We start from the raw sequence: 19,651 nt of genomic DNA on the forward strand, positions 1-19,651 counted from the left end.
GGCAGTGATGCGGCTTATAGTCTGGATCCAGGGATTTGTTAAGGATTTCCCGTTGAGATAGCGGCACGCCGTTTGATAGCGGCATGGTAACCTGACAACAAGTAAACTCTACCTCAGAAGCCCGCAGATGATCACATAATTGCGATCCTATTACAAATCCACTGCTGTGGACTTGTAGACTTGATACAAGGAACAATTGATTAAATTGTGGGGGTGTTTCTGAGTCCCATCATTCCCGCTGCCCGGTACATATTTAGCTCACGCTAAATATGTACCATACATAACGTACAGATGCACAACACACACCTGTGCTCAGTGCAAAGGTCAGGGAATTAACAGTCTTGGTGGAGTACTGTTCTCTCTGAGTGCTTTTCTTGTTAACTGACGTGACAAGCTGTGAGCGTGTGTGTGGGAATACGTGTGTGCCAGGATGTGAAATTAACTTTTTAAGCTGCTGATAGATATGTCCAAATGTGATTCAATCAATAGTAAATGATCACTTTGTGCCCCTTAAATCTACCAACCACTTCATGTTAAACCAGTATCTGGCTGGTGCTAATTTCCCATCGTGGTGTGCAAGCTTGTGTAAATGGGTTGGAGCATGTTAAAGAATTAGTTTTGGAATAAATATTGTCAATTAAAATAGTGAAACATGTTCTAAAAGCTGAAAAAAAATACAACTTATTAGCAATTGTCACTGTTTCCCACAGTTTCATCACAACAAATAAGCTTAGAACATTGCAACTTACATCGCAATTTTTTAGAAAAGCTGCCATGAATTTAGTCATTTTAGGCCGCAACAATCTTGAAAAACACTGATTTCATCTGCATGACTATTCACTGGGAGATTATAAATCCGATTATTTCTTGACTAGTCACAGAAGCTTAAAATAGACATTCAAGCTGGGGTAGGCAGAAATGTGGAAAAGGCATGGGGGAAAAAAAGACACATTCACATGTTTAAAACATGCAAAAACAGTCAAGCTAAAAATTAATATTTAATTGTGGCGTCACAGAGAATTCAAACTCTGCTCGCCCTTCGTGTCTCCACTTCCTCCTCTCACTGTGGACTTTCTTGTTCTTTACACTTTGGCTGCACTCATACGCAAGTTACAAAATCTGTCAAGATTTTGTAATCAAGTTGCATCACCCGCATAAGAAGAAACTTCACAAATGTTCTTCTCTCTAATCAGAGACATGCACACTCTTCAAGGCTGGAAAATACTGTCACATTACCCAAGAGGACATTATTAAGATTACTGTGCCAGAGGAAGCAGAACACCACCTCACATGTTCTTATGAGGAACCAGATGGAAACAAAACAGAGACTATGAAGCAACAACTTGCTATAATGCTAATAATATATCCATCCATCCATCCATCCATCCATCATCTATACACCGCTTAATCCTCATTAGGGTCTCAGGGGGGCTGGAGTCTATCCCAGCTGACTTGAGGTGAAGGCAGGGGACACCCTGGACAGGTCGCCAGTCTATCACAGGGCTACATATAGAGACAAACAATCACACTCACATTCACACCTATGAACAATTTAGAGTCACCAATTAACCTCAGCATGTTTTTGGACTATGGGAGGAAGCCGGAGTACCTGGAGAAAACCCACGCATGCACAGGAGAACATGCAAACTCCATGCAGAAAGATCTGGGAGAAGGCTGGGACACAAACCAGGGATCTTTCAGCTGCAAGGCGAAAGTGCTAACCACTAAGTACAACCAATACATACTTAGTATGAAAAAGAGAGAGAGTCTGAGTTAGAAAATTCTTAGGGAGACTCACACAAGTTATGTGACGATTGCTGTGGGTTTATCTGTCTGTTTGTCTGTCCGTCTGTTTGCTGGTTAGCAATATTACTCAAAAATGGTTGGATGAAATTTTCAGGGAAGGTCAGAAATGACACAAGGACGAAGTGATTAGATTTTGGCAGTGATGTGGATTATATTCTGTATCCCCGGATTTGTTCAAGATTTCTGAATCATTCCAAGATAGCGGCAACGGCATCACTGTAACTATGACTACAAGTGTTTGATTAGCAATTCTTTTTCAGAGCATCCTGTGACAGATCTGTCCGACCGGTCACCTGATGAAAAAGGACATGTCCTCACACGTCAGATGGCACTCTAAGGAAGACTGCAGACGTAGTCAAAACATGTTGGCAAAGTAAAACGATTACCCTTACTAACTTTGTCAGATAAAAAGAATTGCTAATCAAATATAACTAAACAACAAAATGAACGTTGTCAATCTATGACTGCAAGTGAACACTACAGCAGCCGTGTGCTGATAATCACATGATTGCAATCCTACTACAAATCCACTGCTGTGGACTTATTGGGACTTATCTGTCGGAAATGATACAAGGAACAATTGATTAAATTGTGGGCATGTTTCCGAATCCCATCAATTCCAACCGCCCACTACATATTTAGGTCTGGCAATTCAGTATCCATACATACGTACATGTATGGACGTACACATGCATAACACATACCTGTGCTCAGCGCAAAGTCATTTTGTTTGTGGGTACATCTATATTAAATGGCCACATTCTATGTTGCCATGACTTTTGATCATCAGTATTAACAAATGCTGCAATTCTAAAAAAGAAATGCTGCATTTCTGACAATGCCTTATGGGGAATGAACAGCCTTGGTGGAGTACTGTGCTCTCTTGTCTAGGAAGGTTACTATGATGCACATACATAGGCATTAACAGATACATGAGAGTTCTTTTTTAGAAATCTCTATCACGATGGTTTGTTTATTCTTCAGCGAGAACTCGAGGTGAGATTTTAATTTACTTTTAATATCTGTGGCTAATGTTACCCTCGATGTTCATAGAATGTTATGTGCTGCTTTGCAATGGTGTCTGCTGCTCCAGGTGCTTCCGTGATAATCATACCCATCCTGACTTTCACCCGTAAATATCAAACACTTTAGATACGATGAGATTTCAAACAATCCTTGGGTGATGTGGTTGAAAAATCTTGTGGCCAAAGTCTCCTGTCACTGATTCTGTAAAATCAGAAAACAGAGAAACAAAAATGGTGCAGAAGTCTGGTTTCCTCCTCCCATCACTTGGTTACAATATGATGAAACATTTGTGTGGTATTTTTGCTTAATGATGCCAAAACTATACTGCTTACCACAGCTTTATATTAACTGACTAAGAGCAATGGTTCTATGACAGTGACTGTATTGAACCTGTTCTATAAACTCCCATATCGTCACCTTTCTAAAATAATGGCCTAAGTCGTTTTTTGACAAAAGTTACTTTTTTGCCTAAATCCTCTCCTCATGATGCTGGCCAACTCTGGTAAAATTGCCTACATCCTCAGTTGAACAGATTATGCGATTCTACCCCCTAGGTCAAGGTTCAGTGTGGTGTGGTTCAGCTTTTTGTGTTTCCTGAAAAACCTGAAAAAAATGACTTAGGCCATCATTTTAAGAGGGTGTCGATATGTAACTCGATAAAATTTGACGCAACACAAATAAAGCTCAATAATGCTGCACCCAGTCAAACTAGTAGTACCAGACGACCTGCATGTACCACGCTCAGGGACTTCCAGGGTGGAAAGGGTTAAGTCCCTCCAATACTGCACTTTGAAAGCAGTATAAAGGTGTTAATTCATTTCTGTCACTGGCAGGTCCATCAAGCAGTTCATGTAGTGAGCAAGGTTGCAAGTCAAAATAAATGACTGCATCTGTAGAAATCGATAAACTCTTTAATAGTAGTAATCTCAATTAGTAAAAAGGTGAGGAGACCTCGAGTGCCCAGAGGCATGAAATTACTAAATCTGCATTATTAGAGCTTGATGTGATCAAAGGGAAGAAGTGCTTGCCTAAACATCAATCTCCAGCTACCTTAAGACATTCAGATCACATCTACTTAATTATTTCTTCAAAGGTTGGTCTCAGAGTTGACTTCCTGTTGATTCATTCATCTTCTAATCAAAATTGAGAAAGCAGGGATGCATAAACTCCCTGCACATGAGCAGAGAGCAGTAACCAGAGTCTTTGTTGACATAATGATGCTGTTTTTACCTTCGCTTTTATAGGGACTGTGTGTCAGAGCAATGATGATGATGAAACTCCATGAAATTATTCATCTCAGAAGAGTATATACAGCATTATGGAGTTAAACTTTCTTGTTTGTAGATGAAAAAAGTGTAAAGCTGGAGGATGGTGGCAGAGAGTTTTCAATGCTAAGAGGGAAGTAAAAATGTTTCTTAATTAATCAGCAGAGTGTAAAAAGTTTGGAACTTCTGGGAATTGCAAGAAGAGAATGTCAGGAGGTTTTCAACACAATGGATGTACAAAATAACAGAAACACCCCATGACAAGATCCCACTTCATTAACAATGAAAAATACACATTAATGCATCTACACCAAATCATTGGACCATTTCTTTCAGTTAAACTCAGTTCTCTCTGATTGTTTGGGCTTCATATTTTCTTTGAACTGACTGACTATGCATCTCTGAGCATCTTCAACCTTCAAAGTGAAGCAACAGAAAGGTCAAACTGACTGTTGATCGGCATCACTCATCCCTCATTAAATGAACAGGCTGACCTCTGACCTCCTGCGTATTTGCAGCCTTGAATGGAATCTAGTGTCTGACTGTTGACATTTTACTTTAAGAACAGCACCTACCACATGTTCTCTTCAGTTCCTGCTTGTAAACAAACTAAACTAAAGCCCAGTCATCTCCTGTTTCTTTTTCAAAGTAGGTCTCAGTTTTCTGTGTCATGTATAGAGAAATTCCTCACAGGTTTCCCCTCAAAGAAGACTTTAAACCTGCCCTTGGAAAGTCCAATCATGCAGAAGGATTTTGGGACCCATGGATTAGATGTAAGGATTCAGATACAGATTGAGTGTAAATACCAGATGTAAATAGGGCATTCACTTGTGCACATTGTGCCCATTTTTTTGGAACAAATTAATATCAGCTACTCTACAATTTACTTCAACTGCTTTTAGAGCTGAATTTTCACCCATCACATCTTCCTTCAGTTTTTATATATTGTCGGTGAAAAGTTTTAGATTGCCCCAGTTTTTCCAGTTTTTTATTGAAATTCAAGTAGTTCAAGTCCAATGACTAGCTTGAAATGGTACAAAGGTAAGTGGTGACCTGCAGGGGTTCAAAAAAAAGGTAAGATTACCCAAAACTAAAAAATAATATACATTTCAGAATTATACAAAAAGGCCTTTTTCAGGGAACAAGAAATGGGTTAACAACTTAAAGGTGTTCTGCAGCAATGGAGGTTGATCAAGCCTTAAAAGTTGGTGCTACCAAATCCTACAGGTATCCCAACTTGTCTTGATTACTTACAACCCTCTCTGTCTGCTAAAAAGTAGTGTTGGAACACACCATGGCATCATACCCTCCAGAGCATTATTTGAACGTTATTGTACTGCAGAAAGTAGTGTGTTGCTATTAAAATGGTGAGGAGAAGACAACAATAGAAGAGAGACAGATCATCATTAACACTCAAAAATGCAGCACCATGCCGTACCCTCTGGTATGTTCCAGCAGGATAATGACCTAAAACACAAGTCCAAGCTATGCTAGAACTACTTTAAGAAAAAAGAACAAGATAGTAAGCTTGAAAACATGGAGTGGCCAGCACAGTCGCCAGACTTCAACCCTATGGAGCTGGTTTGGGATGAACTGGACAGAAGCGTGAAAGCAAAGCAACCTACAAGTGCCACACATTTATGGGAACTTCTGCAACAGAGTTGGGAAGAACTTTTGAAGTATCTGATCTGGTGGTTGTTGACCATAGAGTGAACTTTTAACTAACAGGTGGTTCTGGTGGTTGTTGACCATAGAGTGAACTTTTAACAGATGGTAGTAAGTACTGAAGATGTGTTTTCAGGCTCCAGAAATCCTATGCTGTGTTGACTTTGGGGTCCACTGTTAACCTATAGCTGATTTGTGACCCTTAGGAATGCACAGAAGGGGAGTCTTGTCTGAGGAGTTGTCACTCTTTAGTGGGGTTGTAAACCAGATGCTGTAATTTTATACGTTGCTAGAAGGTATAAAAACTGACCGTTGGTCTTTGTTCGAGGAGGATCATTGGGCCACATCCTTCCAGACAGCTCCTGTCTGTACGATACTGTTCTTTCTTTTAATAAAGTTCTTATTAAGAAAGTCAGTGTCAACGGGCGTTTCTTCTCCACCTGCACATCACGGACATCAGAGAAACAACGACAAATTTGTGGCGTCACGAACAGGATCAGATGCGGAATTCGTCGGCGGCTGGCAGCTCCCTTGGTCGCTCTTCACCGTCCTGATTCGACGCGTCAGGTGAGCTGGTTTCTCACTTAATTGGGACGCTGATTTGCTCATGGGGGCTGTGGGGCTTTTGCTGATGTGCTGCACTGTTAGAATTATGTGCGCTGATGTTCTGTGATGTGTTGGTGTTTGGAGCGATGTTCCGTCTAAATTGGGGTTAATTGCGCATAATTAGGTAAAGTGGGGATAGAATAGAGTAGATAAATGTTGGGATAGGAGAAATAGAAGTTGAAGTGAGATCGTAGGAAAATAGTATAGAAACCAAAGCAGTAGAGTTTATCCCTGGCCAGGGTTAGTGATTGGCATAATAGAGAATAGGAAAGAAGAGAAGAGCAGAGGATAGAGTTTGAGAAAAGAGACAAAAATAGAGGGCTCGAGGAGCCTATGAATAGATGTGTTTTTACTGAGTTGAAATGGAAAGTAGTTAAGGACAAGCCGCAGATTTGGACAAAGCCCTCTGGGAGGCAGGTAGCACTGGCCACAAACCCTGTTATGTGAATAGCCTACATGTAGCAGGTCGGTTCATAGAACTGGGGATATAATGATTATATTCAATCGTAAATAAGTTCCCTCTCAAGTTCCCACCGAAAGACGTCACGGTGTCCGAAGCAGCTTCTCGATTGGATGATTTATATCCCAGAATGGTAGCACAAATTTAGATGATAAGAGAAAGAGTAAAGTTAAAGGAGCGGCTCAAGCATGCTTTTAGGATATGTGTGAATGATTTGGTTCCGGGATCGATGGTTGACTGTGTTTTTGGATGATGTTAAATAGGCCTGTATGTTTTATTTTATGGATCTGATTTGTTTGTTTGTGGGTTGATTGATTGCTTCTGGTTTGTGCTTGCGCCAGTAGCTGCGTCTGTGTCTTGTCAGCGCTCTGTCTTAGCTGCCCCCGCCCTGCGTGTGTGCGTGTGCTGCTGTTGTGTGTGAAAGACTGGTATGTGCTGTAATGTGTGAATGGATTATATAAGAGATTTCTTGTTAATGAATATATACATATAGGTTGGGATGTAACCATTTAGAAGGAGAGACATTGTCGTTTCTTTAGTGTTAAAATGTATTAGCCTTTTTGTCTGCTAATATATATGAGCCACATTGAGGACTTTCTGTAATATTGCTAATATAATGAAATAAATGAGCCTTATAAAGGACTATTGTGAATTGATAATGTGTATGAGCCTCATGGTGGACGTTTATATATTTGATGAGATATATGAGCTTTGCTGAGTCCGAGAGACCAGTGAGGACATTCTGTTTGCATAAGCATAACTAAATATTTTAGAGGGGAAAACACACATAGGGAAAGAAAACCAATAAAGTTCTTTAGGGTCAGATGGTACATCTTGATTTTGTGGATGGTACTGGTGGATTGATTGGTTGATTGTGTGGTGTGTAATCTCGCATTCTCTTTTCTCTCTTTCTGGATGAGAGAAAAAGAGAACTGTGGTTGAGAACTTACAGTTGGATTTGAGCGCACTTCAATACTCCCTCGTTTGATTTTAAATTGATAATACATAATATAAATACAATTATGATATATGTTTAGAATGAATATAAAATGAAAGTAAGGGATTTCTTTGTAGAATAATATGATAGATACGATAGGTTTGTGCCTATTAATTGTTTATAGAGAGACTTTGTAGGGAACATTCCCATTGTGATAGATTAAAATAATATCAATGTTGGTGAATAATGTGTACAAAGTCTGTTGAATTGATTATTATATGATGATTTAAAGTGAATATAAGACATTGAACTTTTGTTCTGTTTCTCTTTCCTTTCTTTTATTTGATTGTGATGAATGTGAGTTGGGGAAGAGATGGTGGAATGCGTCTGAATTCCGGTCCTCCAAAGGTCAGATGGGGGGACAGCTGATTGTGCTCTACACGAACTGAGGCTTTGCGGATGACAACACGTGTGGCTCCTGCACCCAACATCATCAAGGCTAGTCTGATTTTGTCCACAAACTCTTTTTAATGAGTATTTGTATTTGCTTATGTGTGCATACAATTACTTATGACTGATATTAGGGATATGTAATCAGATGGTTTTCATATATAGGTCTATGGTGTTTCCTTTGTAGTTTGACTTAGATAATTTTTTAGTCTGGGGTCAATAAGGCACATCTGGTCACACAAACACCTGGGGTATCACATGTTGTGATCATATGAGAGGAAGCTTGGCAACGGACTGACCATCTGTGGCATTCAATTGATTAATGGATCACTATTAATCTAATTAACTATTTTTTGGATTGATTATTTGGTTTGAATATGGTAGAGATTCATTGATGGTAGTTTCATTTAGTTGTGTATGGCTTTGGTTCCATTGAAGTTGATTTGTGATTGGATATTGTAATTCTTGGATGATTTGGGAATTGGGTGATAATCATGTGGCTTGGTCTTTATTGATGAGCTTGTGGTTTCCTCTGAGGTTGGCAAATTTATTTCATTTTGTTTCATTTGCTGTGTAATACAGTGCTTTTTATATAGCTTTTTTATTTCATTTGTTTTTATTTATTTTGATTTGAAAGACAGGGACACAAGGTCGGTGACACAATGTCAAAGATGGACATTAAAGCTTTAAAAGTGATCACTCCTGTTGATGTTGTACAAAAGAACAATCCTCTTGTTAAGGGCATTGTAAAAATGTCGCAGAAATGGCACAAGCGGTGGCCTGATATCGAGCAACCTTGGCCAGTAGAGGGGACTCTCAATCCTGATGTGATCAAAACGATGCAAGTGCTAATATCCACTCACAAGGCCGGCCAAAAGAAAGGGAAAAAAGGACAGAGACGTATTGAGAAGAGACAAAAGGAGCTGGGTATCATGAAGTTCTTCGAAGAGGAAGGACAAAAACTGTTGAAGGCTGCAAAAGACCGGAAGGTGTGGACAGCAGAAGAGATTGTAACAAATGTCAAGGAGACAGAGAAGCTGATGGAGAAGGTTAATGCACCTTTCTCACATACAGCGTCGATAAAGAATCCCCCACCTTATGTGGAGCAGGTTAAGTTTGCTGATGTCTATCCTCAGCTCCCAGTGATCAAACAGGAGGGTGACTATCACATTAAGGACGAGGATGACCAAATAATAGAGATGGGCACGGCTAGAACAACAATAGAGATGTATCCAAGCTCCAAATGCAAATCGAAGAAGACCCATCTGGAGACTCGGGGTGGACAGAGATACAGGAGGCTGGAAATAGGAGAGGATAGTCAGGAGTCAGATGAGGCTGTGGGTGGATATGATCCAGTAGTGAGACGGGTTTTGGCCAAAGCAGAGAAAAGGGGAGATAGGTCAGTGAAGGAAGGGGACCCAGGAAAGGACGAGACTGATGAGAGTGAGGATGGAGAGAGTGATGAAGACTCAGAGAGTGAGGGTCCCTTATACTCTTCCCCATTAGTATTCAGTAGTAGAGCAGGGAGTGAGAGACGACAAGCTTTAAGAGAGGTTCAGAGAACCATAGATAAATGTCTTGTGGATATGGAGAAAGCTAGTTCTCCAGAAAACCGAGGAGTACTTGAGAAACACCTAAAGGAGTTGTGGATGACGGAGAAGAGTCTAAAGAAAAAGAAATCCCAGAAGCCAGAGGCTTTTGGATATAGCTTACGCTCAAGAGAATCAAAGATGCCAGATAAGATTTGTCCAGTGATTGTTAGAGGCCAGAATCTGGAATATAAGCCTTGGCAGAATACGGATATGTCAGACATAATTGAAAAGTTGCCGACTCTTCAAGATGGGGCATATCCTTGGATTTCAAAGTTAGAGGAGGTCCTGGTAGGGACACAGCCTGCCATGGGAGACATTAAGCGACTCTTAGCTGGTCTCCTGGGAGTCCCTGCGATGGAAGAGATCCTACAACAAGCAGGTCTTAACAGATATGTGGCGACTGCTGTGAATGATGCAGAACTCTTTGCTGCCAGTCGAGGTCGGATGTGGAGAGCATTGAGAGATATGTTCCCAACGAATATACATCCGGATAATATTTTGATTGAGCCACTGGGACAGGAGGAGAATCCAAGGGCCTATGTGTCAAGAGCTCATCAGGCATGGAGAAATGTCACAGGAAATGATCCAGATTTGAATCAAATGGAGCAGTCAATTGTGCGAGACAAAATACAGAAAGGGTTGCCCCTACCAGTGAGGAGCAAACTGGCAGAGGTGGTTACTCTGGGGAGCATGACCAGAGCTGATTATACTAATCATGTAGCTCATTTAGTAGAGCTACACCGTAAAAAGGAGCACGAACAGAGAGAGCAGGACCAAGAAACTCTCAGAAAGCTTAATCAAATACAGTTAGCAGATAGTAGACGGAAGGATAAGAAGCAGGCTTTGGTTATGCAAAATCAACCAAATTTGTCAAATCTGCCGCCACAACAACCGCAGTTAGGTCAGGTTCAGCTTCAACCGTCTCAACCATCGTTTGTGGTCCCCACTGTTTCCTTCCTACGGCCAGCCTTTGGTGGATCACAGAACTGGAGAGGAAGAGGACGAGGCAATTTTGGAAGAGGTAGAGGAGGAAATTTTAATCCGAATTTCCAACAGCCTCCAGAGGTCTGTTATAATTGTGGACAAGTGGGCCACTATGCTCGGGAATGTAACATGTTTAGAGGAGGTTTTAGAGGGGGTTTTAGAGGAGGCTTTAGAGGACTATTACGCCCGCCCAGGGGACCAGTGAACCCTTATAGGGGTCCGGAGCCAGGGTTTTAGGGGTGCCCAGAAAACCTGAAAGGGGGGTGTCAGCTGGTAGTGTCAGGGCCGGAGCAAGATCCAACGATAGAGGTGAAAGTAAATAATCGACCATTAGAAATGATGGTGGATAGCGGAGCTGCTTTTACCTGCATTCGGCCTGAAGATGCTATACACCTCCCCATGTCTGGCCAATTGGTACGGACAATCGGGTTTGAGGGTGTAAAACAGCTGATTCCTCTCACAAAACCAATTGAGCTCTGCTACAAAAATCTGAAGACTAAAATACCTATTCTGGTGTCTGAGCACACACCTATTGCACTTTTGGGTAGAGATGCTTTGTGCAAATTGAATTGTACAATACGATGTACACCGGACGGCTGTCTGGTGGAGGTGCCAACTGATGTTACACATCAACTGTTTATGAAAACAGAGACTGAGGCTGTGGTGTTTTGGATTGGAAACCTTAGTTCGGAGCTATTGGAGCCAGTTAAGGTGTGGGAGAAATTTATTGCAGCTAACATACCGGGTGCTAAGTTTCCTGAGTACCCACTTCATTGTACGCTTAAGTATTTCAAGGATGCTGCTCGATCCAATCCAACAGAGTGGTTGAGTCGTCAGCCATGTCAGGTTCAGCTCAGTTCATGTTGTGTGATTTTGGGACCACAGGGAGCAGCTATGAAGATAAACAGAAATGATTATCTTGATGGAGAGTATGATGTTGAGAAGAGTGTCCCACATGTGACGTTGATGGTGGCTGATGGATATGAGCAGAAACATATAGGAGCAATGATGGCAGAGGCTGAGGTGGCTATTTTTATACCGTTAGAGGATAATCTTGCCATCTGGAAAAGCGAAGATCAGCGCTTTCTAAAAATTATGATTTCGGCTCAAGGTGAAGGACAGCCACAAACTGTACGGATGACACATGAGTCAATTTTCAGTGTTAACTCAGACTCAGACTGTATGAGAGAGAAGATGCTGCAACAGGTTCCAGAATGTTTGTGGTCAAGACATAACACAGATATTGGACTTGTGAAGTCAGCTCAACCAGTGAAGGTTGAACTTAGACCGGGAACCAAACCTCCCTGGAAGAACCAATATCCCTTAAAGGAAGAAGCAATTCAAGGGATTGGACCACAGATTGAAGGTTTGCTGCGAGCAGATGTGCTGGGAATAACTTTGAATCCCCAGAGCAACACACCGTTGTTGCCAGTGAAGAAGCCGGATGAGACTTATCGTATGGTACATGATTTGAGAGCAGTGAATGAAGTGGTTGCTGATTTTCCAGCTGATGTGCCGGATCCTCATACCCTGCTAGCTCAAATTCCTCCAGAGGCTGCATATTTTACGGTGTTGGATCTGTGTGGAGCGTTCTTTAGTGTTCCACTCAGTGTAGAAAGCCGAGGGCTATTTGGGTTTACATACAATGGACAGTTCTATGAGTATAAGAGACTCCCACAAGGATTTAAACATAGTCCTCATATTTTCAACAAAGTGCTGAAAGATGATTTGGCAGGGATAGATCAGGTTTTGAATAGCACTGTTGTTCAGTATGTTGATGACATTATTATTTGTTCATCGACAAAAGAAATTTGCCATGAGGATTCGATTAAGTTGTTGCAAATATTGGCTGAGAGAGGACACAAAGCCTCTCAGAAGAAGCTGCAGTATTGCCAGGAGAAGGTGGTTTACTTGGGTCAGACAATAACCCAAGGACATAGGAGTATTTCTGACAGTCATTTGGAGGCAATTCGGAAGGCTCCAAAACCGCGAACTGTTAGAGAGATGATGACGTTTCTTGGCATTGCTGGGTATTCTTCAGCATGGGTAGAGGATTATGCCAGTTTGACAGGACCTTTGAGAGGCATGATCAAAGACACGGGGACTGCCCAACTTCATTGTAATCTCACATGGACACAAGGAGGTCTTCTGGCATTTGAGACAATCAAACAGAGACTACAAGAAGCTCCAGCGTTAGCGTTGCCAGATTACTCCAAGAACTTTTTGCTGTATGTGTCTACTTCTGTTGGAGGTAGATATGCGTGTGCAGTTTTGTGTCAACCAACGGGCACGGGGATGAGTCCTCAGCCTGTTTCCTATTATTCTACGGCCTATTCAGAAGTAGAATTGGGGTTGCCACTGTGCTATAGAGTATTGGTGGGAGTTTATCTGATGTATGACAAGGCATCGTCTGTGACCATGGGATATCCAGTCACGATTCTCACTCACCATAGTCTCAGAAATCTTTTGAATTATGGTAAATATACATTGACTATGCCGAGGCTCAGAGACTATTATAGACTCTTAGAGCAGGAAGATGTCACCCTGGTGAGGTGTACTACAATAAATCCAGCTGAGAATTTGCCAACTCCAGAGGATGGGGAACCACATGATTGTGTTCAGGAAGCAGAGAAATACTCAAGGCTCAGGTCTGATTTGCAAGCTTTTCCGTTGCATGAGCCAGACTTGGAGTACTGGACTGATGGATCCTGTTATCGAATAGGAGACAAATTGTGTGCTGGTTACGCAGTAGTGAAATTTCAGGGGAATGAATTTGTTGTTGAGGTAGCGGAGGTAATACCACAACCTGCCTCTGCACAGCTGGCTGAACTTGTGGGGCTGACTGAAGCATGTTTGTTGGCAGAAGACAAGCGGGTGACGATATATACAGATTCAGCCTATGCTCATAATGTGTGTCACTTGTTTGGAGCAGTGTGGAAGAATCGAGGATTCAAGAAGTCAGATGGTTCTCCTATACAACATTGTGCTCAGATTATGAAGTTGCTGCATGCAATGATGAGGCCTAAGGAAATAGCAATAGCTAAGTGTGCAGCACATAAAAGTGACATTTCAAGGGTCACACAAGGTAATAAAGCGGCTGATGAAGCAGCCAAGGCAGTTATAGGTGCAGATAAAATGGGTAGAGTTCTTCTAGTTTCCCATGAAGTGGACTTGGAGGATAATATTACACTCAGAGATGTGATTTTGATGCAAGAAGCTGCATCTGCCATGGACAAACAACTTTGGTTGGACCGAGGTGCCACCCAGGATTCCACTGGTCTATGGAGAAATCATGAGGGGTTGATGGTGGCACCGCCAGATCTGTTGGGTCTGATGATTCATGAAGCGCATGGACCAGCTCATGTTGCAAGGGGGGAAGTTAGGAGAAAGATCACGAAAGAGTATGGGTTTTGGGCACCATACTTGCTTGAGCAGATTGATTATGTCATAGGCAGATGTATTATTTGTCTGAAACATAATGTTAGGAGGGGAGTGATGGTTCCTCCTGGGCACATTCCAACTCCAAAGGGCCCAATGCGTGAGCTAGTTGTGGACTTTGTTGATATGATAAGACCGGTGGGAGGAAAGAGATATATGCTAGTCGTGGTTGACAGGTTTTCACGTTGGCCTGAGGCGTGTCCAACCAAGCGAAAGGATGCTCAGTCTGTTGCTAAGTTCTTGTGCCGTGAGGTCATAAGTAGGTGGGGACTTCCAGATCGAATATCTTCAGACAATGGGAAGGAGTTTGTGGATAAAACGGTGAGACTGATTCTACAAAAATTGGGAATTAAACAACGTCTGGGTGCTGTTTATCATCCGCAAAGCCAAGGTATTTGTGAGAAAATGAATGGTGTGTTGAAAAATCGCATTGTCAAAATCTGTCAACACACAGGTTTGAACTGGGTAGCGGCGCTTCCATTAGCATTAATGGTGTGTCGTTCGAGCGAGCTCCGTGATTTGCGTATGACACCTCATGAGTTGGCTACGGGAAGACGGATGCCAACACCTTGTTTGCGCACAAGCGGAAAGGGTCCGAATTTGGCACTTTTGGAAGATGAAATGCGAGCGTACGTTAAGTACATGGCTGCTTTGCATAAGCGAATATCCACGTATGTTTCTGACAGGCAAAAACAGGAGGAGGTGCAAGAGAAGCTCGATGAGCAAAAGAAGGACGTGGTGCAGCCTGGAGACAAGGTATTCGTGAAGGTGTTTAGGAGGAAGTGGTTTAATGAACGCCGTGAGGGACCATTTGAAGTTGTTCGCAGCACTGGAACTGCGGTACAGGTCAAAGGGTCCCCGACGTGGTATCACTTGTCGCATTGTGTTAAAGCACCACAGGGAGAGGTACCACGATTACAGAGCAGAGATGATGAGGACTCAGGAGTGCCAGGAGAATCTGCTGAAGAAGCAGTGGTACATGAGGACCTCCAAGGTCACACTCCAGAAGGAGAGGTGGATGTTCTTGATGATTTTGAGCATACTTTTGATGATGCCAGAGATGACTTTTCAGTCAATGGACAGGAAAGGAGATTTGAGGACGTTGACTTACAACACGTCCCGGAAACAGCAGAATCTGTCTCTCAAGAATGTGAGTCAAAGACTCCAGAGGGCTGTGCCGCCTCTCCAGGAGGGTCAGCGGAACCACTTGGATCGAGGAGCCCAAGGCCAGTCCGGAGAAAGGTTAGACCTAGACGTTATGAGGACTAGGATTGAAGCGATCCTGAGGAAGTCTGTTCGGCTTCCATGTCAGTGTATTGAGGGATATCAAGTTCAGTGGGAAGATAATCATGGTAACATTATTGATTTATCAGATACATCACCTTCAGGAAAGTTTGTGTTCAATAATGACCCCATGAGGTTGAAGATGGGAGGAGACTGTAGTATTTATCTACGTAGATTTCAGTTAGAGGATCAGGGTGATTATAGATGTTCTCACCATGAATCACAGGAGCATGGTGTACAGTTAAATTTGGGGCTAGTGTGGTGACTTTAGTGGAGATAAATGAGAGTAGGAATAAAGAGTCCCAAGTTGTTAAAGAACCACAAATGGTGACAACTATGGTACCAACTTTTTTGCCAAAAGTCGACAAAGTACAGCAGACATCTACTTCTTTGGTTCCGAAGGTTGCTGATGCATTACATTTAACCACAGTTGTGTCTACTCCAGTTACTACTTTGGTTACTACTATGGTAGGGGAGACTGTGACAAAACCGAAGGTAACAATATCTACATGGCGTTTAGAGCCCGCAAAGATGACACCGATACCTGTTGCTATATCTATGACGCCTACGACATTGAAGGATGTAGTGGATGTGAAGCGAAAGTCCCAGATAGAGTTGAAGGATGAATTGTTTGACAATAGTAAGCAAGTAGACAATCGAGAGCCACTTGTTGAGAATGATGATGTAGATTCATTGGAGACAGTTCAGATGAACATATCAGAGGTACAGAATGATGGTTGGACATCGGAAGATGGGACTGAGGCTTTGCGTACATTACGGAAGAGAGACACTAACTGGAAGGCGTATGGTTTTGACTCCTCAGTGATGAAAATTGCAGACCCATGGGCAAGTAGGAATTTGTGGTTTCAGCAGGTGACCCATTCTGTGAGATCTATTAGTAGGCTAAATTGTCCATGTCTGGTGAAAATTCCATCTCCAGGCACATGGCCTTCGATTTTGGAGACGGTGCCGCATCCGTTGGCGGCTCCATGTCAATCGAATGCGTTAACATGGTTGTCTTATCAACAGGGGTCACCGGCAGCTGCCTTGAAGGCTTTGTGGGGAACTTTATTTCAGCCAGGTTCTATTTGTTCTTGGCTGAGGACATTGCCATATGTGAATTTGATGGACCAACATGTGAATGTACTGACAGCACTCCCTGATGCATTAGATGTGAAACCTGTGAGAGCTTTTGGTTGTTTCTGTTCCAATAAGACATATATGGGATCTGGAATGTTTATGGGAATATCTCGTTGTAATGAATATAGGATGCATTTGGGTAAGGGTAAACTTATAAATCCTCATGAATTGTTTCCTGTAACTTTCCGTTTGCCCCATAACCAGAATAAGACTGTGTGGGTGCTTGATCGTCTTTTGCCTGCGAACGTTACTGTAGGAAATTTTAAGGATATTTGGTGGGTTTGTGGTGACAAGGCGTATTTGTTTTTGCCAAATGGATGGACAGGGTGTTGTTATATGGCAACATTGAAACTCCCGTATGAGGTTTTGGCTGTCAAGGACACTAATGCAACTAACAAGGTTCAGTCTAATGTTGCTCCTGCAAATAGGAAGAGAAGAGAGTTGGCGCAGTTTCATAATTTGGAATCCTACCATTGGAGGATAAGTTTGGGTGAAAAATGGGGTATAGGACTCCTTCCGTGGTATGGCGTTACGTTTTTGGCTGATCATATTGATAATATCACTTATACCCTGCAGGGTTTTGCGAATGAGACTATAAGAGGGTTTGGTTATTTGTCGAATACTCAGAGGAGTCATAGACTGACATTGTTGAAACATGATATGGCTCTGGACTATATTTTGGCCAGACAGGGTGGTTTATGTGTGGCTTTGAATTTAACTGGGGATGCTTGTTACACGTTGGTTCCAGATACTTCTGATAATATCACTAGTGTGATAGATGCGTTGCAAGCCATTAGGGATGCGTTTGGTCCATCGGAAGGTGCTGGATGGTCTGCTAATGTTTGGCTGGAGGACCAATTGGGTCCAATGGGAGCTGTTGTACTCCAAATTTTGATAGCGGTTCTTTTGTCACTGTGTGTGATGTTCTGTTTCTGTACGTTGTTGTTGACCTTTGCGAAGGCTATGATATTGAGATGGGTTGGTGTTGTGCTGCCAGGTGACAACGTTCAGATGCCGTTATTGAGTGGAGCTTCCTTGAGTGAAGATGAGGCAGATGTCGTGGAGAGTCAGATGGTGGATAAATATCCCTTTTGACTGTCTCTTTTGGTGTGGTCCTACTTTTTCTTTTTGTAGTTCTTTAAAGGGGGAAATGGGAACTTATGGTTTTTGATTTGATTTTTTGAATTTTTTACTTTTACCTTTTAGTATATTGCAATATATTATACTGTGTTTGATGTGTTTGTTGTTGCAAGATACTGGTTGGTGTGTTTTGTCTTCCCAGGAGACTATCTGGGAAATCGAGTAAAGAGCGGCTGTCGTTCAGAGATCTCTACAGCCAAATGGACTCATATGCTTGAATATGGACAATGCAATGGGGGAAGAATCCGAAGTGAGGACATTACAGTGATGGCATACTACGGCTGGAACTGTTGATGGACGACAGTTTGATATATTCATGTTTTCATGTATGCCTATTGTATGGATTCTGTTTCCATATGTACTCTGTTTTTAATATTGGATGCTTATTCTTGTTTACATTTTTATATTATGAGTTAGTGATACTATTAATATGTTAGTTTTTGAGTTTTATGCCTATATGACTGATATGAGGTGTTTATGACAGGGGGTTCATTACTTGGATGTTTTCTCTTAGGAGGTGAGTACGTTGGGATCTCAGGTGTTTTCTTTTTTTCGACTGTTTAGGGGCAGTACTGCTAGGCAGGGTCAGGTCCATTGAAGGGTTCGATGGGTCGACCAGCCTGACATTGGATGTTTTTGATTTTATTTCTGGGATTCCCATGTGTATTCGCTTCTACTTGTTTACATACTTGTTTGAACCTTTTGTCTAATTGGCTTGGAGTACTATATGTGGTCGCCTAGGGCAGAGGGACCGTGAGAGAATTTTCCTGTCTTGTTTGTTCGATGGATGATTTGGAAAGATAGCTGCCGGGCAGGTTTTTCGCTCTCACACTCCGTTAAATTGTTATACTGTTGAGTTTATGCTGTGATTAGCACGGCTAAATAGGAATTGTCATGTATACTATGTAATCGATACTATGGTGATGTTTTCGACGCTTTGTCAGCGCCGAAGGGGGGAAATATGAAGTATCTGATCTGGTGGTTGTTGACCATAGAGTGAACTTTTAACTAACAGGTGGTTCTGGTGGTTGTTGACCATAGAGTGAACTTTTAACAGATGGTAGTAAGTACTGAAGATGTGTTTTCAGGCTCCAGAAATCCTATGCTGTGTTGACTTTGGGGTCCACTGTTAACCTATAGCTGATTTGTGACCCTTAGGAATGCACAGAAGGGGAGTCTTGTCTGAGGAGTTGTCACTCTTTAGTGGGGTTGTAAACCAGATGCTGTAATTTTATACGTTGCTAGAAGGTATAAAAACTGACCGTTGGTCTTTGTTCGAGGAGGATCATTGGGCCACATCCTTCCAGACAGCTCCTGTCTGTACGATACTGTTCTTTCTTTTAATAAAGTTCTTATTAAGAAAGTCAGTGTCAACGGGCGTTTCTTCTCCACCTGCACATCACGGACATCAGAGAAACAACGACACTTTGTGAGGAACATTTGATTTCCATTACAGAAAGAATCCCACAAGTGTATTTAGCTGTTATAGCTGCCAAAGGTGGCTACTTTGATCAGTCAAAAGTTTAGAATACATTTTGGTTTCTGAATTGATTTTTTTAACTTCATTTTTTAAATTTGTTCTGTGCAAACACTGGGAAAATTGAATATTCTAAAAGTTTTGAACACTCAAAAAAAGTTATTTCAGTTGACACTTCACCTGCTTTCAGCGCCTGAATTTACTTACTAACTTCTGTATCTTTAGTCCTTTCAGCAGTTTTACTTCGTAACCCTCTGATCTCCGAGCAGTTTCTCTTTTTTTGTTCCTGTGACATTTTTACTCACTGTGGGCTTATTTTCATTGCAATATAAAGTCCTGCACCTCTCACAACTGTGACTACAAGTAGAGAGAACTCAAAAA

At 41.9% G+C, this 19,651-nt stretch overlaps 2 protein-coding genes across 3 annotated transcripts in view; one reads left to right on the forward strand and one right to left on the reverse strand.

The window, feature by feature from the left end:
• Positions 1-19,651, reverse strand: part of grm8b (glutamate receptor, metabotropic 8b) — a 316,080-nt gene that overhangs the window by 38,870 nt on the left and 257,559 nt on the right. The window lies entirely within an intron of this gene.
• Positions 5,774-15,759, forward strand: LOC118470224 (uncharacterized). The gene is made up of 2 exons (XM_035947773.2): positions 5,774-6,329; positions 8,128-15,759. Exon 2 carries the CDS (start codon positions 8,878-8,880, stop codon positions 11,026-11,028), a length of 2,151 nt encoding a protein of 716 aa, XP_035803666.1. The 5' UTR covers positions 5,774-6,329; positions 8,128-8,877; the 3' UTR covers positions 11,029-15,759.

This window comes from Amphiprion ocellaris, chromosome 3 (genome assembly GCF_022539595.1).
Source record: "Amphiprion ocellaris isolate individual 3 ecotype Okinawa chromosome 3, ASM2253959v1, whole genome shotgun sequence".
NCBI classification, from domain to species: domain Eukaryota; kingdom Metazoa; phylum Chordata; class Actinopteri; family Pomacentridae; genus Amphiprion; species Amphiprion ocellaris.